General features: G+C 37.1%; 2 protein-coding genes across 2 annotated transcripts in view; one reads left to right on the forward strand and one right to left on the reverse strand.

Annotated features, from left to right (window-relative positions):
* Positions 1 to 20,644, forward strand: part of LOC129948595 (katanin p80 WD40 repeat-containing subunit B1) — a 42,395-nt gene that overhangs the window by 13,398 nt on the left and 8,353 nt on the right. The gene's annotated exons all lie outside the window — the stretch shown is intronic.
* Positions 16,796 to 19,236, reverse strand: LOC129948596 (peroxisomal multifunctional enzyme type 2). Its single transcript, XM_056059730.1, has 2 exons — positions 19,095 to 19,236; positions 16,796 to 18,741 (listed from the first exon to the last, which is right to left on the reverse strand). Exon 2 carries the CDS (start codon positions 18,710 to 18,712, stop codon positions 16,922 to 16,924), a length of 1,791 nt encoding a protein of 596 aa, XP_055915705.1. The 5' UTR covers positions 18,713 to 18,741; positions 19,095 to 19,236; the 3' UTR covers positions 16,796 to 16,921.

A 20,644-nucleotide genomic window follows, 5' to 3' on the forward strand; every position in this document is an offset into this window, starting at 1 on the left:
TAGAACATAAGCTGTTAAAATAACGGTAAAAAAGGGTCAGACAAGAGACCTTACGACGATGTTCAAGCGGAATCAATAAACTTATGATGATATTATCATCTATCAATTTAAATTCTCTACGTTCAATACTATCCAAGAGGCTTAAGTAAGTTCTAGGAGGACCAGCCCAGAGATGGGAGTTATACACAAGCTTTGGACGTATGTAAGTCTTGTAGATAACAGATTGATCAGAAGGGGTGAAATGTTTCTTGCATTGCCTAAGGAAACCCAAATACCTTGCGGCATTTTTGGCGACATCGCGTATGTGATCATTCCACAAGAGGTGGTTGGTGACACACATACCGAGAATATCGAGGTGTTCAGTCTCATTGATGCAAGTGCCATCCATGCATAATGGCAAAGGGGGTATATCTCGCTTTAACGATACAAGACAGCATTGGGTTTTCGAAACATTAAATTCCACGCGGTTTTTTAATCCCCATTGAACAATGTTGTTTAGGTCGGAATTTAATGAGCTTATCACATTTTATCGTTGCAGTTCCACATCCGAAGAAGAGGGTTGTGAGTCTGAAAACGAATATGAAAAGCTAAGAGTACTATCGTCAGTGAAAAAATGTATTGGATTAGATGTAGCAGACAGGAGATCATTAATAAAAATAAGAAAGAGTGTTGGAGATAAAACAGAGCCCTGGGGTACACCAGCATTTATTTTATGGTTTTCAGACTTGTACGTGCCAATTAATCCGCGTAGATTTTACAACTATCCGGGCCATATCATTAGTTTACATGCGCTCTACGTAACGCAGTCATCCCAGGCGTTGGACTTTAATCCTTTTGGCTAAGTCTGCCTCGCTGTATAGCTCGTCGTCCTTATAGAAGCTGTCATATGCGAGCTTGAAACCGATGAAAAGATGTTGATGTTTTTTTTTGTAATGTAAATGTTTCATTGGTTGTGGACTTTCATGGTCCAAAAAGCTCTGATTAGAACTTATAAGGTTGTTGACGATGGGCTTTACACGTTCACATATTACGGAAAAGAAAACGTTCACGAGATGTTCAAATGTCATTTCTGAACCTCTCAAAATCTTCCATAGCACACTTCTCATGCTCTCCATTTTTCCTTCTTAGAAGTTGGTGTTTCTCTCTGCTCTTCTGTTCATAGAGCTCGTGAGCAGGGCCAGTCTTCTATGCTGCGTCGCTTTTTGTTCCCGTTGTTTCGCTGCATTTGCCTGCCGACATTCCTCATCAAACCAGGGGTTTCTTGTTGGTGACTGCTGGAAACCCATCACCCAGAAGATATTTGATATCCTTTTTAGCTAGTTCACTGGGATTATCAAAAATGAAGTTTGAGTCTTAGTGAAAGAGCAGGGCAAGTGCAGAGAAGGTGAGAGATTGTTTATTCTTCTTCTTCGTCCATACAGCTCCTGCAGAAGTCATTTGACGCTACACCAAGTCGTATTGCGTGCCTGCCTATAAGACAGTGTGCCTTAAGGAAACCTATTAGGGAGATAACAAGTATTTAGAACGCTTTAGGTCGAGTGAAGGCCATATGACTTTTGTTGCTGCGAATGTTGGTAAATTGTGCCCCCTAGAGTTTGCTATCGCCAAAGCTGTTTCTTTTAGCATCAGTTTACATATAGCTATCGGTATACCTATCTCCTCACTTTTAGGTGAAATAGGCATGACGGTCCCTTTTTTAGCGAGTTCATCGGCTCTACAATTTTTCGTGATGTCTCTGTGGCCCGGCACCCAACATAGTTGAATGTTAAATTGCTGCGCCATCTCCATTAGAGACGATCCGCAATCAAGGGCCGTTTGAGATTTGGGTGAGACACCGTCAAGGGATTTGATAGCAGCCTGACTTTTAGAGATGATGCGGATATCAGGAGTTGTTATTAAGTTTTCTCTTAGCCAGGAAGAACCTCTTTGATCGCTAAAATTTCCGCTTGGAAGACACTACAATGATAAGGGAGGCGGAATGTGTTGCTTAGATTAAGCTTTTCTGAGTACACACCACAACCAACACCCTCATTTGTCTTGGATCCATCTGGATAAAAATGAATACTTTTGTTTTTGGATGGAATGGATACCTGGAAGTTTTTTTCCAAATAGGGGTTTAGGAAAAGTGTAGTCTATGTACTTTGGTATAGAAACAAAGAGGTTCAAAATTAAGGAGTGCCCCACATTGTTATGGTTCATTGAGATGAGGCGTCGAGTCTTATCGCTGTACTCGCTTCCACTTGTTTACTGAAGATATCGAGGGGTGTCAGATGGAGAACAGTGTCTAACGCTGCTGAGGGTGTGGTTCTCAATGCCCCGCTTATACAGAGACATGCAGTGCGTTGGACTCTGCTGAGTTAGTCGTAGTATGTGAATTTCTCGATTGCAGTCCACCATACTGCAACCCCGTACATAAGTATTGGTCGGTGCGAGGTTGAAAACTGCAATTTGCTTCCTATGGCTTTCTTGCAAAGAAAAAGAGCTGCTGTAGCTTTTTTAACTCTTTCGTGAACATGTTTTGTAGAAGTTTCATAAGGTATTCCCTAAGTATTTCAACCTAACTAAAACCGTGGACGCCACCATTGGTTCCATCACGGTAATTCCTCCGCTGCCGTCTACATAAAAGGAGAGATGCCTAAGTGGAAATACCCATCTCCCCTCTCTCGTTTGCTGCATGCAACAACTTTCCACTGGGGTTGGAAATACTAGACACCCGATGTTCACCGCGAGGAGGAGAGTAATTTGATGCATTATTTAATCTCCCCATTAACCGCTAGTTCACCTTCGGTTGTTTTCGGAGGCCCGCTTTCCGCGTTAACCTCATCTTTTTTATAAATTCGAATATTAATGGATTCGAAGCCATAGTTTATGGAGCCCTCGTTTAGGGCTAGAGGAGCCAAGGATTTTTTATTGAGTACCACAATGGCGCTCCTGTAAAGACCCTTCACTTCCTCTAGCTTGGCTATCTTCCAGTTATGCGTCGGAAGCGACGGGTTGCAAACTTTGACCATCTCGAGAATGTCCTCTGTACCAGCAGGTTCGATCGGTATCCAAATGCGGGCTCTAGGTCTGCTAGGAATGTCTTCCACAGCGACAACCTCGAGCTTCGCACCTGGACAAACTTCACCTAACCGGCTGACAGCAAGCTTGTAAAGGTCACAAGATCTCTGGTCGCCACAAACCATGAGTTTGACATGGCCTTGATGCCAACCCCCATCGCTTATGGAAGCAAGTGGTCCTGGAAGCTCTCTCAAAATGCTCAAAAAGCCACCCGAGAGCTAAACCTTGACTGCCTACTGCCAACGATCAGCCGATATTGTGCCATCATCATCGCTCCTGTCAATGACCGCAACCACGACTTTGCCCTTCGCGACGTCACTGAAACTGGATTGTTTCCTGATGGGATTGAGGGGGGTGCTGGTGTTATGCACCCGAGGCCGTTTTGGTGTCGGTGCGGCCCCCTCAAGAGACCTTTCTCTTTTGGACGTAGAGTCCTTATTGGACCTTGTTGAAGCAAGTATGCTTTTAGCCCATTCGACGCTAGCGGTTTGCTGCGGTGTCCTTTCAGCCCCCGATGATGCACCAGAGGCCTTAAGGATTTTCGCCGCTTGCCGCCTTTGTCTATAAAGGCTTTTTGAGAGTTTTCCATTTCTCAGTAGTAGTGGTAGGGCCATTTTTCACAACCCTGCCATTACTGAAATTAGGCATCGCTACCTTTATATTCTCGTTGCTACCAACAGCAGAGGAGGGTCCATGTATAGCCACTACTCCCTTCTCTGTGTTGGCCGCAAGAGATACGGCAGCAGGCTTTGACGCCAATCTGCCGCCCGGTCCTGAAGAGATACCGGTCTCATTTGTTTCTTTATTTTTGTTGTTGGTTTTGTTCATTTTGGTCCCACGAGATGCGAAGAAAAAAGGTCCATCTCCACAGAGATTCGCATGTACAGATAAAGCTAGTTAATCCGGAGGTCGCCAGGTTATTTTTGAATTGGGCCCCCAGTCAGGCTGATCATGGGCACGGGTCGTTTAATACCTTAGATCCAGCCCAATAAAGATAAGAGGTGGTGGGGGAGAAAGAGAAAGGGTGAGGAGTCAGTTGATGTTAATTCGTCATTCTGATGTGTAAGGAAAAGATTAGGATTCGGTAACAGCAATTCAGCTAGGTTATCTAGAGTGAGAAGTAGCATAGGAGATAGGACCGCTGCTAGCTTTTTCGCCATTACAACGTGGGAGGTGGGATGGGAGTTGGTGACATAAACGTAGGCTGGTATGCCTTGTTTATGTGGGGATGGATGATGATTTTGGGAAGGTAGAAGAATAAGAAGGTCCTTTAGTTTCAGGACTCATCTGAAGAAAATTCTCGAGAATCATTGACCTTACCCATCTTCTACAACTCGACAAGTTCGACGTTCAGAGGAGGGTAGTAATTTGATGCATTATTTAAACTTCTGATCTCATATGAATTTGATTTGCATTTAATTTTGCCTGCAAGCTTTGAACTAATAATAAATTATTGCATTATTTTATTGCAAACGTTTTACCTTTTAAAGTTAATTATTTTAGAAGTATTGTACTTCTCCTCTTAAAGAATTGTATTTGTATGAACTACAGGGTGGCGCACCAATTGTGCTACAATAAGAAATTCAAATAACTTTTTTTTTAATCGATGTATTTCATTTTTTTTTATTGGTTAGAAAATTAAATTTTATTTTAAATAGTTAGTTGTTTTTAAAGATCATAGACCGCAAATGACCTCCACGCTCTCCCACGCATATGCGGCATCTGGTCAAACAATTATTCATTGCGGCCTGAAGAGTTGAAGTTGGGATCGCCTCAATTATTGTCGTTATGGACTGCTTTAATTCAGTTATACTTCATTTTATACACCTCTTGCTTGAGATAACCCCATAAAAAGAAGTCTGGTGCAGTCAGGTCAGGTGACCTTGGGGGCCAGTGAAGAGTGGAGTTCCTAGAAATTAATTTGTTTGCGAATTTTTTGTTTAGCTCCGCCATAACTTGTCTGGCTAAATGTTCAATTGCTCCATCTTGCTGAAACCAAACGCTGTTGAATGGTATACGTTTTGGGCGCAGTTCTGGGTAAAAAAATTCCTCAACATTTTTAAATAACGGTCCCCATTGACAGTAACGGTTACACCGTTTTCTTCAAAGAGGTACGGCCCGACAATACACCTTGATGAAACTGCGCACCACACAGTGACTCGTTCTGGGTGCAGTTCCGTCTCATGGAGCATTTCTGGATTAGACTCATTCCATATACGGCAATTTTGCTTGTTTACATTGCCATTAAGATCAAAATGGGCTTCATTAGACATGAACAAACAATTGATCAATGTGTTGTCTTCTTCGGCCATTGATATAATTTTTTGGCAAAATTCCAGGCGAAGAGGCAAATCCTGAGGGTTTAACTTGCTAGTAATTTGGACTTTGTACGGAAACAAGTTTAAATCGTCATGAAGTATCCGTTGTAATGACCGTCTACTAACTCCAATTTGCCCCTATAAGTTTCGGTTCGAAACGCTCGGATTGGCCTGTATTGCAGATGCTACTGCTGGATTGTATCCTGAACCCGAACTTTGGCATCTCGATGGTACGGCCTTCGTGGGATGCTTCCAGATTCGGCAAACATGTTTACAAACCTCATAATGGTCCATCTACTCTGGGGATTACCGCCAAACTCCCGCCTAGATTCCCTTTGGACGGAAATGAAGGACTGCAAAGCATGGTACCGTTATCCAAATTCTTTTCTCCGTATCCCAAGCATCCATTTTATAAATCTAAACAGTAACCTACAAAATAAAAAAATAAGCCGATTACTAACACAGAAAAAAAGTTATTACGTTTTATTTTTGTGGCATGATTCGTGCGCCACCCTGTATAATGGCCCTCATTAACTTAAATACGTACGAAAACAAGAGGTTCAAGCTATGTGTTTGTGTAATTTACTAGATAAATGTACAAATGAGACGTTCTTGGATTACTTAACAAATAGAAATTTTAAAAACACTATGTGGACGCTTATTCGGTCACTAATATTATAAATTTTCGACGTAATATTTCAATTTAATTCCCATAATTAAGATGTATATTTTATAACTTAACTATTATCATCATACAAATTATATACTTCTTCCGACCCATTTTCTCCATAATAAAAAATTTCAATTAAATTTAAAAACAGCACACAGCAAGTTGGTTTTAATTATACATATAAAACTCTTTCCTTTATTAATCGTTGCATTTAGGTGTATCAAAAGTATTTCACCTTATACCTATGCCTACCTAATGAATCATCCCATGAATAATTAAGTAAGGAAAAGCAATAACAAAAGTCAGTTTTTCACTTTCTTGCTTGAAATCAACAACTTTTTATGGTCTTTTCTATTTCAATGCCAACAAATATGGTTGTTAAGTTTCATTTGTATGCATATTATTTTAAATTTGCATATTTAATTGATTTGGAAGAATTCACATTCGTATAAAGACATACCTACATATATGTACAATGAATTCAACTAACTCTTGACCCTTATTATTAATATTATGGGTATAAATATTTTCTAGCTCATCAAGACTTTTTTTTCCTAAATTTATATAAAAAGGAATATATTCATAGTTATGGGTTCAAGTCGAATGAAGTTTGTGATGCCAAGGTAGATATTACCCCACTGCGCAAAATAAAAACATTAAATGGTAGCCCGCCATGGTTTGATTCGCATTTATGATTTTTCAAAAATTGAAGAAATAATGCCTGGTTGAAGTTCAATCTGTGGTAGAGTGGTTAGGCTCTTAGAGTTTACCAAGAATTTCAATCCGACTTTGTGACTTATTCCCACTTTTTATACTCTCAATTCATATCCACTACTTACAAGACTAAGTGTGATCTTAAAAAAATTAACCCCCATATGTTTTTGAGATACCTCAATAGTATACGTAAATTTGACTGATATGCAGCTTTTGACCATTTAAAATTCTTCAAGCTGTAAAAAAATGTTGTTACTACTTATCGTCATACAACAAAATTGTGTGCTATTCCTAAATTGTTTGAATCCCTTGTTTTGGATATTAAAGGGTGATTTTTTTGAGGTTAGGATTTTCATGCATTAGTATTTGACAGATCTCGCGGGATTTCAGACATGGTGTCAAAGAGAAAGATGCTCAATATGCTTTGACATTTCATCATGAATAGACTTACTAACGAGCAACGCTTGCAAATCATTGAATTTTATTACCAAAATCAGTGTTCGGTTCGAAATGTGTTTCGCGCTTTACGTCCGATTTATGGTCTACATAATCGACCAAGTGAGCAAACAATTAATGCGATTGTGACCAAGTTTCGCACTCAGTTTACTTTATTGGACATTAAACCAACCACACGAATGCGTACAGTGCGTACAGAAGAGAATATTGCATCTGTTTCTGAGAGTGTTGCTGAAGACCGTGAAATGTCGATTCGTCGCCGTTCGCAGCAATTGGGTTTGTGTTATTCGACCACATGGAAGATTTTACGCAAAGATCTTGGTGTAAAACCGTATAAAATACAGCTCGTGCAAGAACTGAAGCCGAACAATCTGCCACAACGTCGAATTTTCAGTGAATGGGCCCTAGAAAAGTTGGCAGAAAATCCGCTTTTTTATCGACAAATTTTGTTCAGCGATGAGGCTCATTTCTGTTTGAATGGCTACGTAAATAAGCAAAATTGCCGCATTTGGAGTGAAGAGCAACCAGAAGCCGTTCAAGAACTGCCCATGCATCCCGAAAAATGCACTGTTTGGTGTGGTTTGTACGCTGGTGGAATCATTGGACCGTATTTTTTCAAAGATGCTGTTGGACGCAACGTTACGGTGAATGGCGATCGCTATCGTTCAATGCTAGCAAACTTTTTGTTGCCAAAAATGGAAGAACTGAATATGGTTGACATGTGGTTTCAACAAGATGGCGCTACATGCCACACAGCTCGCGATTCTATGGTCATTTTGAGGGAAAACTTCGGAGAACAATTCATCTCAAGGAATGGACCGGTAAGTTGGCCACCAAGATCATGCGATTTGACGCCTTTAGACTATTTTTTGTGGGGCTACGTCAAGTCTAAAGTCTACACAAATAAGCCAGCAACTATTCCAGCTTTGGAAGACAACATTTCCGAAGAAATTCGGGCTATTCCGGCCGAATTGCTCGAAAAAGTTACCCAAAATTGGACTTTCCGAATGGACCACCTAAGACGCAGCCGCGGTCAACATTTAAATGAAATTATCTTCAAAAAGTAAATGTCATGGACCAATCTAACGTTTCAAATAAAGAATCGATGAGATTTTGCAAATTTTATGCGTTTTTTTTTAAAAAAGTTGTCAAGCTCTTAAAAAATCACCGTTTATATAAAAATCTAACAGTCCGTTTTTTCATTAAAAAGAATCTACAAAAAATAGTACGCAAATTTGGTAAAAATTGGTAGGAGTACATATAGACAAACTTTGAAGCAAGACAAATCGACAGACGGGATGGGAAGTTATCAGTGTGGGTCGCATCCCAGCCTCTTTTTTTATTTTTTATATATGAAAACAACATTTACATTTTATTTCCTTAAACTTTGTTGCTAAAAGTACTACTTTTGATTGAAGATTGGACCAAGAACATAATATGAATCGTATATTCAGCCTTATTCCAAAAAACAGCACAAATTCATCAACTTTTGACCAATATACGATCCAGGGGTTCACATGAGCCAAAAAGCTTATAACAGTTAAGTTGTATAAGTAAAGACTGCATTAAAAGATTTATTAGTAATTTAACGACATTCACCAAAAAGTGGTTTGCTTTCAAAAACAATTCAAATTTTAATTTTCGCTCAATTTAGAATTTGAATAAAATTTAATCATGCTCTAAATTATTTTCATAAAAATTGTTCCTAAGAAAAAGAGCAAATATTCAGGTTCTTAAGAAGAAACCTTGAATAAGAGATCATGAATTTTATATTAAGTTGCCTTTCAATTCCTTAAACTCGCCTTCAATTTTATTATTACATTTTTTTGACAAACATAAATAGTGATTATTGAAGTGATTTTTAATGCCACTTATAGGAACTATATAGCAAGTTTTGCATAAGTAAACAATTTCAAATTTTAAATATGACATTACGACGGTAGAGAAGCCGAAAAAAGTGGGTACCCCGATTCCTTTCGTCTGTCTGTCTTTCCTAGGCCCTACAGTCCAAACAATTGCCGATTAGTGTAAGGCGTTTTTATTTTTGATTTTATTAATACGAAAAATATCAGGAACCAAATTTTTTGGTTCAAGATGTGATTTTCTAAAACTTTCTCTAAATTTTGTGCTCTTAATTTGGCTTCTTTCTACAAGAAAAACGTATTTTTTTTTTTATTTTTAATAAAATACTAATTTTTTTTACAAACTCGATATTTTAGAAAGGGGACAACATTTTTTGACGAAATTTTAATGTAAATTTTTTTATATATTTATAAGCTCTTTATTTAGTGCTTATACCAAAAATATTTTAAGACAAAATTTAAAATGATTTTCGAAAAAATAAAAATAGGTTAATCTAGATTTTTTGACAAATAAAAAGGCATTTAAATTTTTGGTAAAACTTATTTTGCAGGTACATTTTTCAATCTTAAAATATAGGAAATATTTTTGAACAGGCTTTTTGGAAGAAATTATCGAGTTCTAGCGACCCAGTCGTGCGTTTCATTTCTTTCAAAATAAGTTTTCTGTTGAATACAAAAGATTTTAAAAAATTAAATAAATCTGCTTTTAAAGTGAATTTGCTTTGGATGCTCTAGAACTGAGATTCTAACACGAATTTCAATAATACAAATGTCCTAAAAAAATCAAGTGACACTTTTGTTAAATTAATGGCTAAGTTAAAAATATTATAAACGTTTCATATCTATTGATATAAAAGCTTTGAAACGTGTTATTTTGTGAGTAATACAAAACTTTTCTTCCCAACTTATTTGTTTACTTACTTAACTTTGTTTTAACCTTTTTTTTAGAGAAATTATGTACTTAAATGCAGCTATTTCCTTGAATTCAAGAATCAAACCTTTTTGTCCCTTAAGATCAAAATAAAAGTAAGCAGACTGATAACGAGAGTAATAAGAGACTCCCGGAAATTGTTTTCGAAAAAACTACATCAAAAAAATGCCGACATTATATATTTTGCAGCGTTTTTTGCATTAATAGAAATGAAAACAAGAAAAGTGTGTTTTGTTTTTGGAAAAAAGCAACGTTTCAAAACAATTTCCTAAATTTCTGCATGAAATGCACCAAAAACCCTCAAAGCTATCTCATTTTAGCTCTTAAATATGGCATATTTAAAAAACTTTTGGAATCTTGGAATGCTTTCATATGAGTCATCCAAATTAAATAGTAAGACCATACCTTGCTGGACAGCAGTGTTCCAAATAATTTCATAACTAAAGATGGCATTTTAGCAATTATTAAATTTTGTTAGCATCCTTTACAAAACATTAAAGAACATTTTTAAGCGGTGAGTAAAAACTCATCTTAGTGTGTGAATCCCCCCCTGATGAAAAGTCTGGATCCGCCCTTGGAACTATTATGGGTTCAAGTCGAATGAAGTTTGTGATGCCAAGATAGATACTATCCCACTGCGCGAAATAAAAATATGAAATAGTAGCCCGCCATGGTTTGATTCGCATTTATAATTTTTCAAAAATTAAAGAAATAATGCCTGGTTGAGTTTCAATCTGTGGTACACATTTAGTTACCACTCATCGTCATACAGCGAAATTGTCTGCTATTCCTAAACTGTTTGAATCCTATGTCTGTGATATATTTACTTTTAATTGCTCTTCTCTTTTTTGTGAACATAGATTTTTTGAAAAAATTTCTTCAATTACTGATTTATTACAATTCTCTCCTTTTTGTTTGGATGCATTCGAAAAAGAAGCGATTGCATCATTACAGACTTTAACAAGGCATTTGTCAAATTAAGTCATGAAATTGTTCTAAATAAGTTAAGTAAAATTGGACTAAACGATCGTTTAGTTATTTCTTTAAGATAGATGTTATAGCGTCATGTATAGGATTAACCCTTCTGTCCATTTAAAGTCAATTCTGGTCTCCACAAGCGAGGTTATCACGTTATCCCATGGCTGCTTATTAACTTCCCATAGGAAATTATTGTAATGGGTCCGATTTGTCAAATTGAAAATTTTGACATGTCGCGACGTTTCAACGTTTCGTTTAGTTATTTCTTTAAGATAGATGTTATAGCGTCATGTATAGGATTAACCCTTCTGTCCATTTAAAGTCAATTCTGGTCTCCACAAGCGAGGTTATCACGTTATCCCATGGCTGCTTATTAACTTCCCATAGGAAATTATTGTAATGGGTCCGATTTGTCAAATTGAAAATTTTGACATGTCGCGACGTTTCAAGGTCCCTAGAGTCGAAATAAAAGATTTTTAGAAAGATGTCTGTGCGTGCGTGTGTACGTACGTTTGTACGTCCGTACGTTCGCGACGTTTTTTTCGTCGTCTATAGCTCAAGAACCAGAAGAGATATCGATTTCAAATAAATTTTGTTATACAGATAATAAGGCAGAAAGATGCAGAAAGGGCTCTCAAGAAAATTGCGTGGGTGTCTTTTTTTACCATAGCAGTTTAAAAAAAATGTGAAAATTTTGGTTAATCCTAAATATCTTACGAACCAAAAACGCTAGAGACTTGAATTAAATTTTATATAATATATTGTAAGAAGTATATATTTTGAAAAAAAAATCCATTTAACGGTTTTTTTACAATCAAAAAAACTGTAAGAAAAATTTTTCACCTCCAAAATTTTACGACTAAAATATGATTTCATCTCCAAAACAATTTCCTGCACCGAATAATAATGTTTTTGACATCTGATAAAATTTTGAGAAAAATCGAATTGACAGTTTTTTTTATAAAAAATAAAAATCTAAAAAAAACATTACTCAAAGTTGGTAAAAATTGAATATCGATTCAATAATATCTTTTCAGAAACTTAAAAGTTAGGCTTCATGCTTATTTTATCTTATAAGGAATATTGTTTTCAACATTCTGAAAAATGTTGAGAAAAATCGAATTGACAGTTTTTTTACAAAAAATAAAAACCTAAACAAAAATTAATAAAAGTTAGTAAAAATTGATTTTCGACTCAAATATCTTTTCAAAACTTTGAGATATTGGCTTTAATTTACTTTTATCTTTCAAAAAATATTACTGTCAACATTCAATAAAATTTTGAGAAAAAATTGAATTGACTGTTTTTTTACAAAAAATAAAACTCTAAAAAAACAATACTAAAACTTGGTAAAAAATGATTTTCAACTCAAATAGCTTTTCAAAAATTGTAAATATTGGCTTGAAACTTATTTTATTTCACAGAAAATATTGTTTTCGATATTCAATAATTTTTATATAAAAATCCAACAGTCCGTTTTTTCATAAAAAATGCACCAATACTCTTAGATTTTTAAGATTTTTTCTTCTATTTGTTTCCCTAATCTGATAGACTTTTATTACATTCGTACACTCAAGCCTGCCCTTGATAAATCTCTTGCAGTTCTGGGCCCTACAATATAACTCGATTTTACAATGAAATTGCTCGCATTCGTAAAATTGGTACTATGTACCTATTTGACTAGAGAATCGAATAGTTCTAGTAGTGCCAACTATATCCTTATAAACTTTCGAATAAACGAGGAACTACCTAACTAGAAAGTAGAATTCAAAAAAGGCAAAATCGATAATAAATCACTCTACATCAAATATGTTTGCGAGCGAAGTTTTTTTGTCAAAGTGTAAGTAAAATGTTAAATATGAGTTCCATCTTCCACCCCAATTACACCGGGAATTCGTGATTTTGCCAAAAATAGCGTTTGGACTTTCGTTTCTCTTCCTCATTAATTTCAAAATTCATCATCAGAGGTCACATGACTCTTTCGATTGAAGTCTAAACTTCGGCAAGTGTTTTTGACATGGTTTGCAGTGTAATGCAAGCGTTCTTGTCACCAACGATTTGCTGTAAATTCCTGTTGCCAAAAAATTCAATGCTGCTGATCACTTAATGATAATGGGAACAGCATTTTGTCTTGTGCGAGTAGTCATGTCGGATGACATGGTGTTAAGTAAGAACATAAATCCGTCTTCAGAAAGACGATAGCTCTTAACAAAACTAAAACAAAAGTATATTTTTCATTAAGAATGGAATGCGTTCAAATATTCTATCGTATATATGTACACATCACACACATGTCCCTGGTCATATTATTAGACGCACTTTAGATTTTATGCAAAATTATAATTTCCAGCTATTTTAATCAGGTTTTCGAATATTGTAATGCATTTAAATTATTTTGTATGCAGAATATAAACTACTTAAAAAAAGCAACAAATTTAAAGAATTTTTTTTAAATTAATATTTTCTGTTTTTTGTTGTTATTTGTTAATTTTTTTTCAATATTTTGTTGAACCTCCTTTTGCTTTAATAAGAGCCTCAATTCTTCGCGGCATACTGTCAATGCATGATTTGACTGTTTCTATAATCAGTTAATTTTAACAAAATCTCTTCGAACTCTACAAATGACAATATCAAATCTGCAAGCTTAAAATTTGATTTTTTTTATAAGTAGTTGAAGTTATACTAGTTTAAAGTTAAGATTTAAGTAATTATTATAAACTTAACGTCATCATTTAACGTATTTAATATATCTCATACATAACATGCTTTCTCCATATTCAAATCAAATCAAATCAAATGGGGTGGCGCAACAGTCCGTTGTGAACCAGGGCCTAGTGACTTACAACTCTCAACCATTCCTGTGTGCGAGTACTGTTGTCAGGAATGGAAGGGACCTACAATTTTGGGCCGAATCCGAACGGCTAGTTTGAGAAAGCACTTTTTCATGACAAGAATTACTCTTGAAGGATTTGTCAATTCCTCGCAAGAGGCAGTACCCGCGAAAATTATTTTTTTAAATTAAGGTGGCACAGGCAGGGATTGAACCCAGACCCTTTGCATGACAGTCCAACGCACTAACCATCATGCTACGGGTACTACTTTCTCCATATTCCGAAGTGTAAAAACGGCCTTACACTGCGTGGTGAGAACTAAAAAATATTCCATTTTAAGGAGTATACACTGATTGCGTTCGTAGAGATTGAATGGGCTTTCAATAACGTACAAAAACAGTGCAGTCAAAAAAGACCTTGCAGATCTGGAAATAGAACAAACCCTAATAACATGGATCATGTGTTTGTTGAAACATAGACAGATCAGAAGCTAGGTAGGTGGTACAAATTTAAAAGTATCATCACCAAGAGGAACGTCTCAAGCTGGTTTACTTTTCCCTATCCTCTAGATCCTGTTGTTTCTAATCACTAGTAGCGAACAATTAAACCAATTGATTTGCATTTAAGCAAAAAATTGAGGCTTGGTTATTAACCCCATTAAAGCAGACCTAGTACTCTTTACAAATAGGATGAAAAATACAAAATTATACAATCCCTAGCATAGTGGACACCCCACTGAAATTATAAGATCAAGCTAAATAAGCGAGGAATTGACAATTCCTTCAAGAGTAACTCTTGTCATGAAAAAGTGCTTTCTCAAATTAGCCGTTCGGAATCGGCCTTAAATTGTAGGTCCCTTCCATTCCTGACAACAGTATTCGCACACAGGAATGGTTGCGAGTTGTAAGTCACTAGGCCCTGGTTCATAACGGACTGTTGCGCCACCCAATTTATTTATTTTAAGCTAAATAAGTTCAGATAGTTTTTACTAATCAGAAACTGATTAGTACACTTCATTCGTGGTGGAATGCTTTAGAGAAAGTTAAAAACCAGGAACATAGAGGACCACTCCTACAGAAATGAAAGCAATATTCAATCTTTTAACCCTCGAACTATTTGTAAAGGAAACAACTGCAAACTGTGTCTTATGGTTCAGCCATAACAGTTCCTGGAGGACCAGCCACGTTGGATACACGCACTATCTACCGAAATTCATATTGACTAATGTAAACACCCACTACATAATAACTTGTCTATACTTTAGTAAAACAGGAACGTATGGGTGAACAATGTTTTACACATAAATAAGTCCTCAATATTCATATATACTGACAGCTCGAAAACAGATACCGGAGTAGGGGCAGTTGTCTTCTCTGAGACACTCAATCTTGCCACCTCCTTTAAACTTCCCGATCTATGCACCGTCTTTCAAGATGAAGTATTGGCAGCGACATCACCATATTTATTGATAGCCAAGAAGCATTAAATCCGATATCAGCCTCAACAATCAATTCAAAGCTTGTAAATTACTGTCTCCAGGAACTTACGGTTCTTAGCTCACAGCTGGAAATCAGGAGAGCGAATGAGCTGGCTGTGATAGGTATAAAATTGAATCAATCTTCTATATGCTTAACAATAGACACTGAATACTATAAAATAAAACAAGTCATTGATAACTTATCTTGCCATACAAAAAAATGCGGCTTACTACCGATGACATGTGCAAAAGATGTAGTGGTTAGGAAGAACAGGAAGATACTGTCCACTTATTATGCCACTGCCCAGTTATATGCCTCACTAGAAACAAATTTTAAGGCAGACTTAGAGTCCTGTGTGAACTAGGGTCTCACCCAACAAACTTCTCCATCTAGCTCGGTCCCTAGCTAGATGGTGACAGTTGCGCACTCCCAGTTGGGTGAGGTCACTTCCCACTTGTGCGTGACATCTCATCCGCGGTTTTCCTCCTACTGCGCTGTCCTGTGGGCGTGGATACGAAGACTTTCCGGGTCGGATCAGTGGTTTATTTGCACTCTATGTGAACCAGATATCTCAGTCGTTGGACTTTTATTCTTCTGGCTAAGTCTACTTCGCCGTACAGCCGTGAAGATCATAGTTCCATCTTCTCCTCCAATCACCTTCTATGCATACGGGTCTGTAGATCACCCGAAGAACTTTTCTCTCGAAACGACTCAAGGTGCTTTCATCCACTTTTGTCAAATTCCATGCTTTTGCACCGTATAGCAGCAGGACGGTGATGATAAGGGTCTTATATAGGGACACTTTATTCGCTCGAAAAAGGGCTTTAGTACTCAGTTGCTTTCTTAGCCTTAAGAAACAGAGATTAGCAAAAGTAATTTTTAGTTTGATCTCAGTGCTGGTGTTGTTTTCTGTGTTCATAGCAGAGTCTAGGTAGACGAAGTCCTTAACTACTTCAACGTTACGCCTGTTGTCGGTGACGTTTTGACCGAGACGTGGGTGTTGTAGGTTGATGACAGCATGTTCTCTGTTTTTCCCTCATTAACCGTTAGACCTATTTTTTCCGCTTATGACACAATGCTGCAAAAACCAGACATTTTTCAAAAATCTTGAAGAACTGGAAGTTATTCTAGAAAGCAGGCTATAATGTTTTATCAAAGCCTCTAAATGGCTCCATCAATGTCTCTAAATGGCTCCAACAAGTAATCCCATAAATATCATAGTTTATTCACCTATTTTAAGACAAGTTCAATCCTTCAGGTAATCACAATAGATCTCCATTGATCTATGTAAGTTTAGTGTCTAGATAACGTCATCATCAATCGCCAGCCCATCAACCTTACCTAACCTTTGTGTTGTTTGTTATATTATTCATAAGAAAATACTAACCCGGCATAGTTTCCCAATTCATGTGTTCACAAAATATTTGACGAATACTTTTTATAAACAAAGTATAATTCATGGCTAATGAATGTACAAATAAAAATAAAACACAAGTATAAAAGAATATAAACAAAAAATATTATTTATTATGCGATAAGAAAATAAAAACAAAATAAGAAATGCATTAACCAAAATCTATCCCAAAAATACCATTGTTACATGAAAAAAGATGGATTTAAAAATTATAGCTTGGAGCCAGCTCCTTTAAGATCCACATATGCTCCAGTTATGACCTCCTTTCCAGTCTCCATAACTAATGTACGGAAATATACACGTGTACCTTCCTTCCACATTTCTACCTTCAAAGTTTGTCCAGGCAAAACTGGGCTTGTAAATCTCACTTTTACGGCCTTGAACATAGACGAATTGTTATTGGCATATTTAGCCAAAACAGCTCGAACCGAATAACCAAACGAACAGAGCCCGTGCAAGATGGGAGTTGTAAATCCAGCAATGGCAGAGAAGTTTGGGTCGATATGAAGTGGATTAAGATCACCTGACAAACGGTACAAAGCAGCCTGATCCTCACTAGTCTTGTATTGAACCGATGAATCTGGATTGCGTTTGGGCGCAGGAATAGTCGGAATAACCCCTTCAGTAGGGTGCTTCTTGCCACCGAATTTTCCTGCTCCTACAATGAATATTGCACTTTGGTTCTTTACCAAAAGATTACCGTCCTCCGTGTACGAATCACAATTGGTAATGACCACAGCTCCAGATCCCTTGTCCATTACATCAAATACCTTGCCATAAGTTGAAAGCTTTCCAGATGTCGGAAGTTCATCAAGAATCTCAATGTACTGCTCCCCATGCAAAATATTAGTAAGATCAACCTGACTATTGGGAAGGGCCGACGAAACAAGGTTCGTTGTCATGCTCAAGAGCAATCCAGGCATAACAAAGAACGAAGGCAATGGACTAAACTCTGGATGGTTCTCGTAAAGGAATTTCAAATCATCGCTGTTTTTCACAGAAGCTCCCACTCCGAGAGCGTATAGAACCAAATCTTTTGATCCAAAATTAAATGTGTCTTCATGTCCCACTCGACCTTCTTGGACATTTTCCAGAATTTTCATCAGTGAAAGACTTGCTTCTTGTATCGAAGGGCAGTGTTTTGCCTCAGACATGTCAGTAACGTTGTTCCAAACACTCTTAACATACTCTGGTGTAATTACCTTTGTATCTAATGACGTCCGAAGAAGAGCACCTTTGCCGCGAACTGTCTGGACCTTCGTGGCCCATCCAGCTGCACTCTCGATGATTGCTCCATTCTCCTCACATGATTCATGACATAGATAAGCCACCACAGGAGCGATTAATTGTGGCTTCAGCTCTTGGAATAAGAGTTCGGGCAGTACATCTTCCGTCATCCTCGATGCGGCTGTTGGAACTATGACATTGCAGAAAATATTGTTTTTGTTACCTTCGATTGCAATTGTATTGGCTAAACCGACTAGGCCCAATTTAGCGGCACTGTAGTTGGCCTGACCAAAGTTACCATATATCCCAGAGTTACTGGAAGTCATGATAATGCGTCCGTAGCCTTGTTTCTTGAAGTGCGGCCAAGCTGCTCGGGTTGTCATAAACGATCCCTTCAAGTGAACGTCATGCACCAGATTCCAATCCAGATCGGACGTTTTTGCTATGCTCTTGTCGCGAAGAATTCCCGCATTGTTCACCAAGATATCGATTCTTCCAAACTTATCGATAGCTGTTTGGATAACCTTTTCACCTTCGACCACAGAATTATAATCCGCAACCGCAGTACCTCCTAAGGCACGGATCTCATCAACGACAACATCTGCAGCTCGCTTCGAAGCTCCCTCTCCATGAAAACTTCCACCCAAATCATTTACAACGACGTTAGCTCCGCGAGAGCCAAACAACAAAGCATATTCACGCCCCAAACCAGCACCAGCTCCGGTGACAACAGCAACTCTTCCGTCGTACCGCAGTTCTGTGGGCATTGACATTATTGAAACTTTCTATGGGCAAACAACAACTGAAAGTAGACGAAATTACTTCAAGTAGCTATTATACAACACAAAACGAGTACAATGAAGTGCTTTAAATTGCAAAACCATAATGCTTCTGATTAGCTCCAACACAAACATGAAATCGGCATTTTTAATGCGTTTTTCATTTTAATCTTTTGAACTTTGTACGGTACATTTCTTTTATTTTATTTATTACTGGAGACAAAAGGTTTAAGTTGATGTTACAGTTTTTGTCATAATATTCGATAATTGTGTTGGATAATAATCAAATCATTTTTGTTTGCACTTTGTTATTTTAATAATTATTATATATATGTAAATATTGAAATAATTATATTTTGAAGACAAAAATACCAACCAGAGACGAAACGAAACGAAATGTTCTCCTTGTTAAACCACTTTACTTTTCGATAGCTGTCTGATTGACGTTTAATGTGTTAGAACAGCTGTTGAGCAGCAGCGGCGGTGGTGGGATGGACTAACAGCACTGGTTGCCAAACTGTTGTGTTGTTATTTGTCTTACTGCGTTACGTTTACGTTACGTAGAAAAGCTGTTTCATTTAAATGTTTAAATTGCAACTTTATATAAAACCTTTAATATTATTATGGAGTAATTTGATTTACATATGTTCGATGTGGCTTTGGAGGTTTTAAATATAAAGGTTAAGTTAATAAAGCCTGCATGAGCTCATATCGCCACAGAAACTAGATGCCGTGATTCCTCCGTCGCAGTACTAGGCAACCGAACGAGCTTGCTCGTTTTAAAAATTTGTAACTTTTATGGTAATTCGCCAAATTAAATATACAACGTACTATTTTGAATATATTTTGAGTATAAGTTTTTGAAATTCACAAATTTTATTAGTATACAAACAAAAGTATAATAAAGGGTGATTTTTTAGCTATTATTTTGCAAGAGCTACCAATACATCCAGAAAAAGTCACAGTTTGGTTCGGTTTATGAGCTGGTGGCATCATTAGACCGTACTTCTTCAAAGATGTGAATTTTGAACACTACCGTGAGATGATATTCAACTTTGTTTGCCCAAAATGCAAGAGCTTGACTTGCATGGCAATATGTTTTAACAAGACGGTGCCACATGCCACACAGCACGCGCAACAATGGACTTATTGTTCAAGTTCAAAATAAAAAGTTTTGTTCTTGATTTGGTTTTACTGGTGGCGTGAAATTTCGTCACGAAGGTGGCGCTAAATAAAGTTAGCAGTTGGGCCAGAACCAAAACTAAAATACCTGCCTTACCCTACCCCGACAGACATGCCGTTATCCTCCAGTGCGAATATCTAGGAGTCATTCTAGATTCCAAACTAATCTGAAAAGTAAACATTAAATAACGGTTTAAGAAGTTTTGCATTGCTCTTTTACGGATTTGGAAAAACTTTTGGCAAAAAGTAATGCCTTCAATCGAGGATGATTTTTTGGACGTACACAGCCGTTGTGCTTTCTATTTTTTTTATGGATCGATTGTTTGGTGGCCTGCGCTTAACAAGAAAGACAATATCAATAAACTGAGGAAGGTTCAAAGAATAGCTATAGTGTCGGCAATACAGTGGTACTTCGATCCTGCCCAACAGATGCCTTAAATGTTATTCTGCACCTCCTACCAGTAGACCTACACACATGCATAAATATTTAGTACCTCGGAGTTCACTTAATGAAAAATTTAACTATGAGAATTCATCTAAGAGAGAAACCAGTCAAGGCTAAAGGTGAATAAGTGAATAGAGGTTTTCATAGCTTAAGTGCACTTACTTACTTAAGGTGGCGCTACAGTCTGGGGCGGACTTATGCTTCACCCACCTGCGTAAGCCAACTAAGTCGCGATCTTCCTCTACTGCGCCGTCCCTCGGGATTGGATTCGAAGACCTTCCGGGCTGAAGCGTTGATGT

This window comes from Eupeodes corollae, chromosome 2 (genome assembly GCF_945859685.1).
Source record: "Eupeodes corollae chromosome 2, idEupCoro1.1, whole genome shotgun sequence".
Lineage (NCBI taxonomy): Eukaryota > Metazoa > Arthropoda > Insecta > Diptera > Syrphidae > Eupeodes > Eupeodes corollae.

Bases quoted from the DNA above. Each gene is read 5' to 3' on its own strand.
- LOC129948596 (XM_056059730.1), bottom strand. From the start codon at position 18,712: ATGTCAATGCCCACAGAACTGCGGTACGACGGAAGAGTTGCTGTTGTC.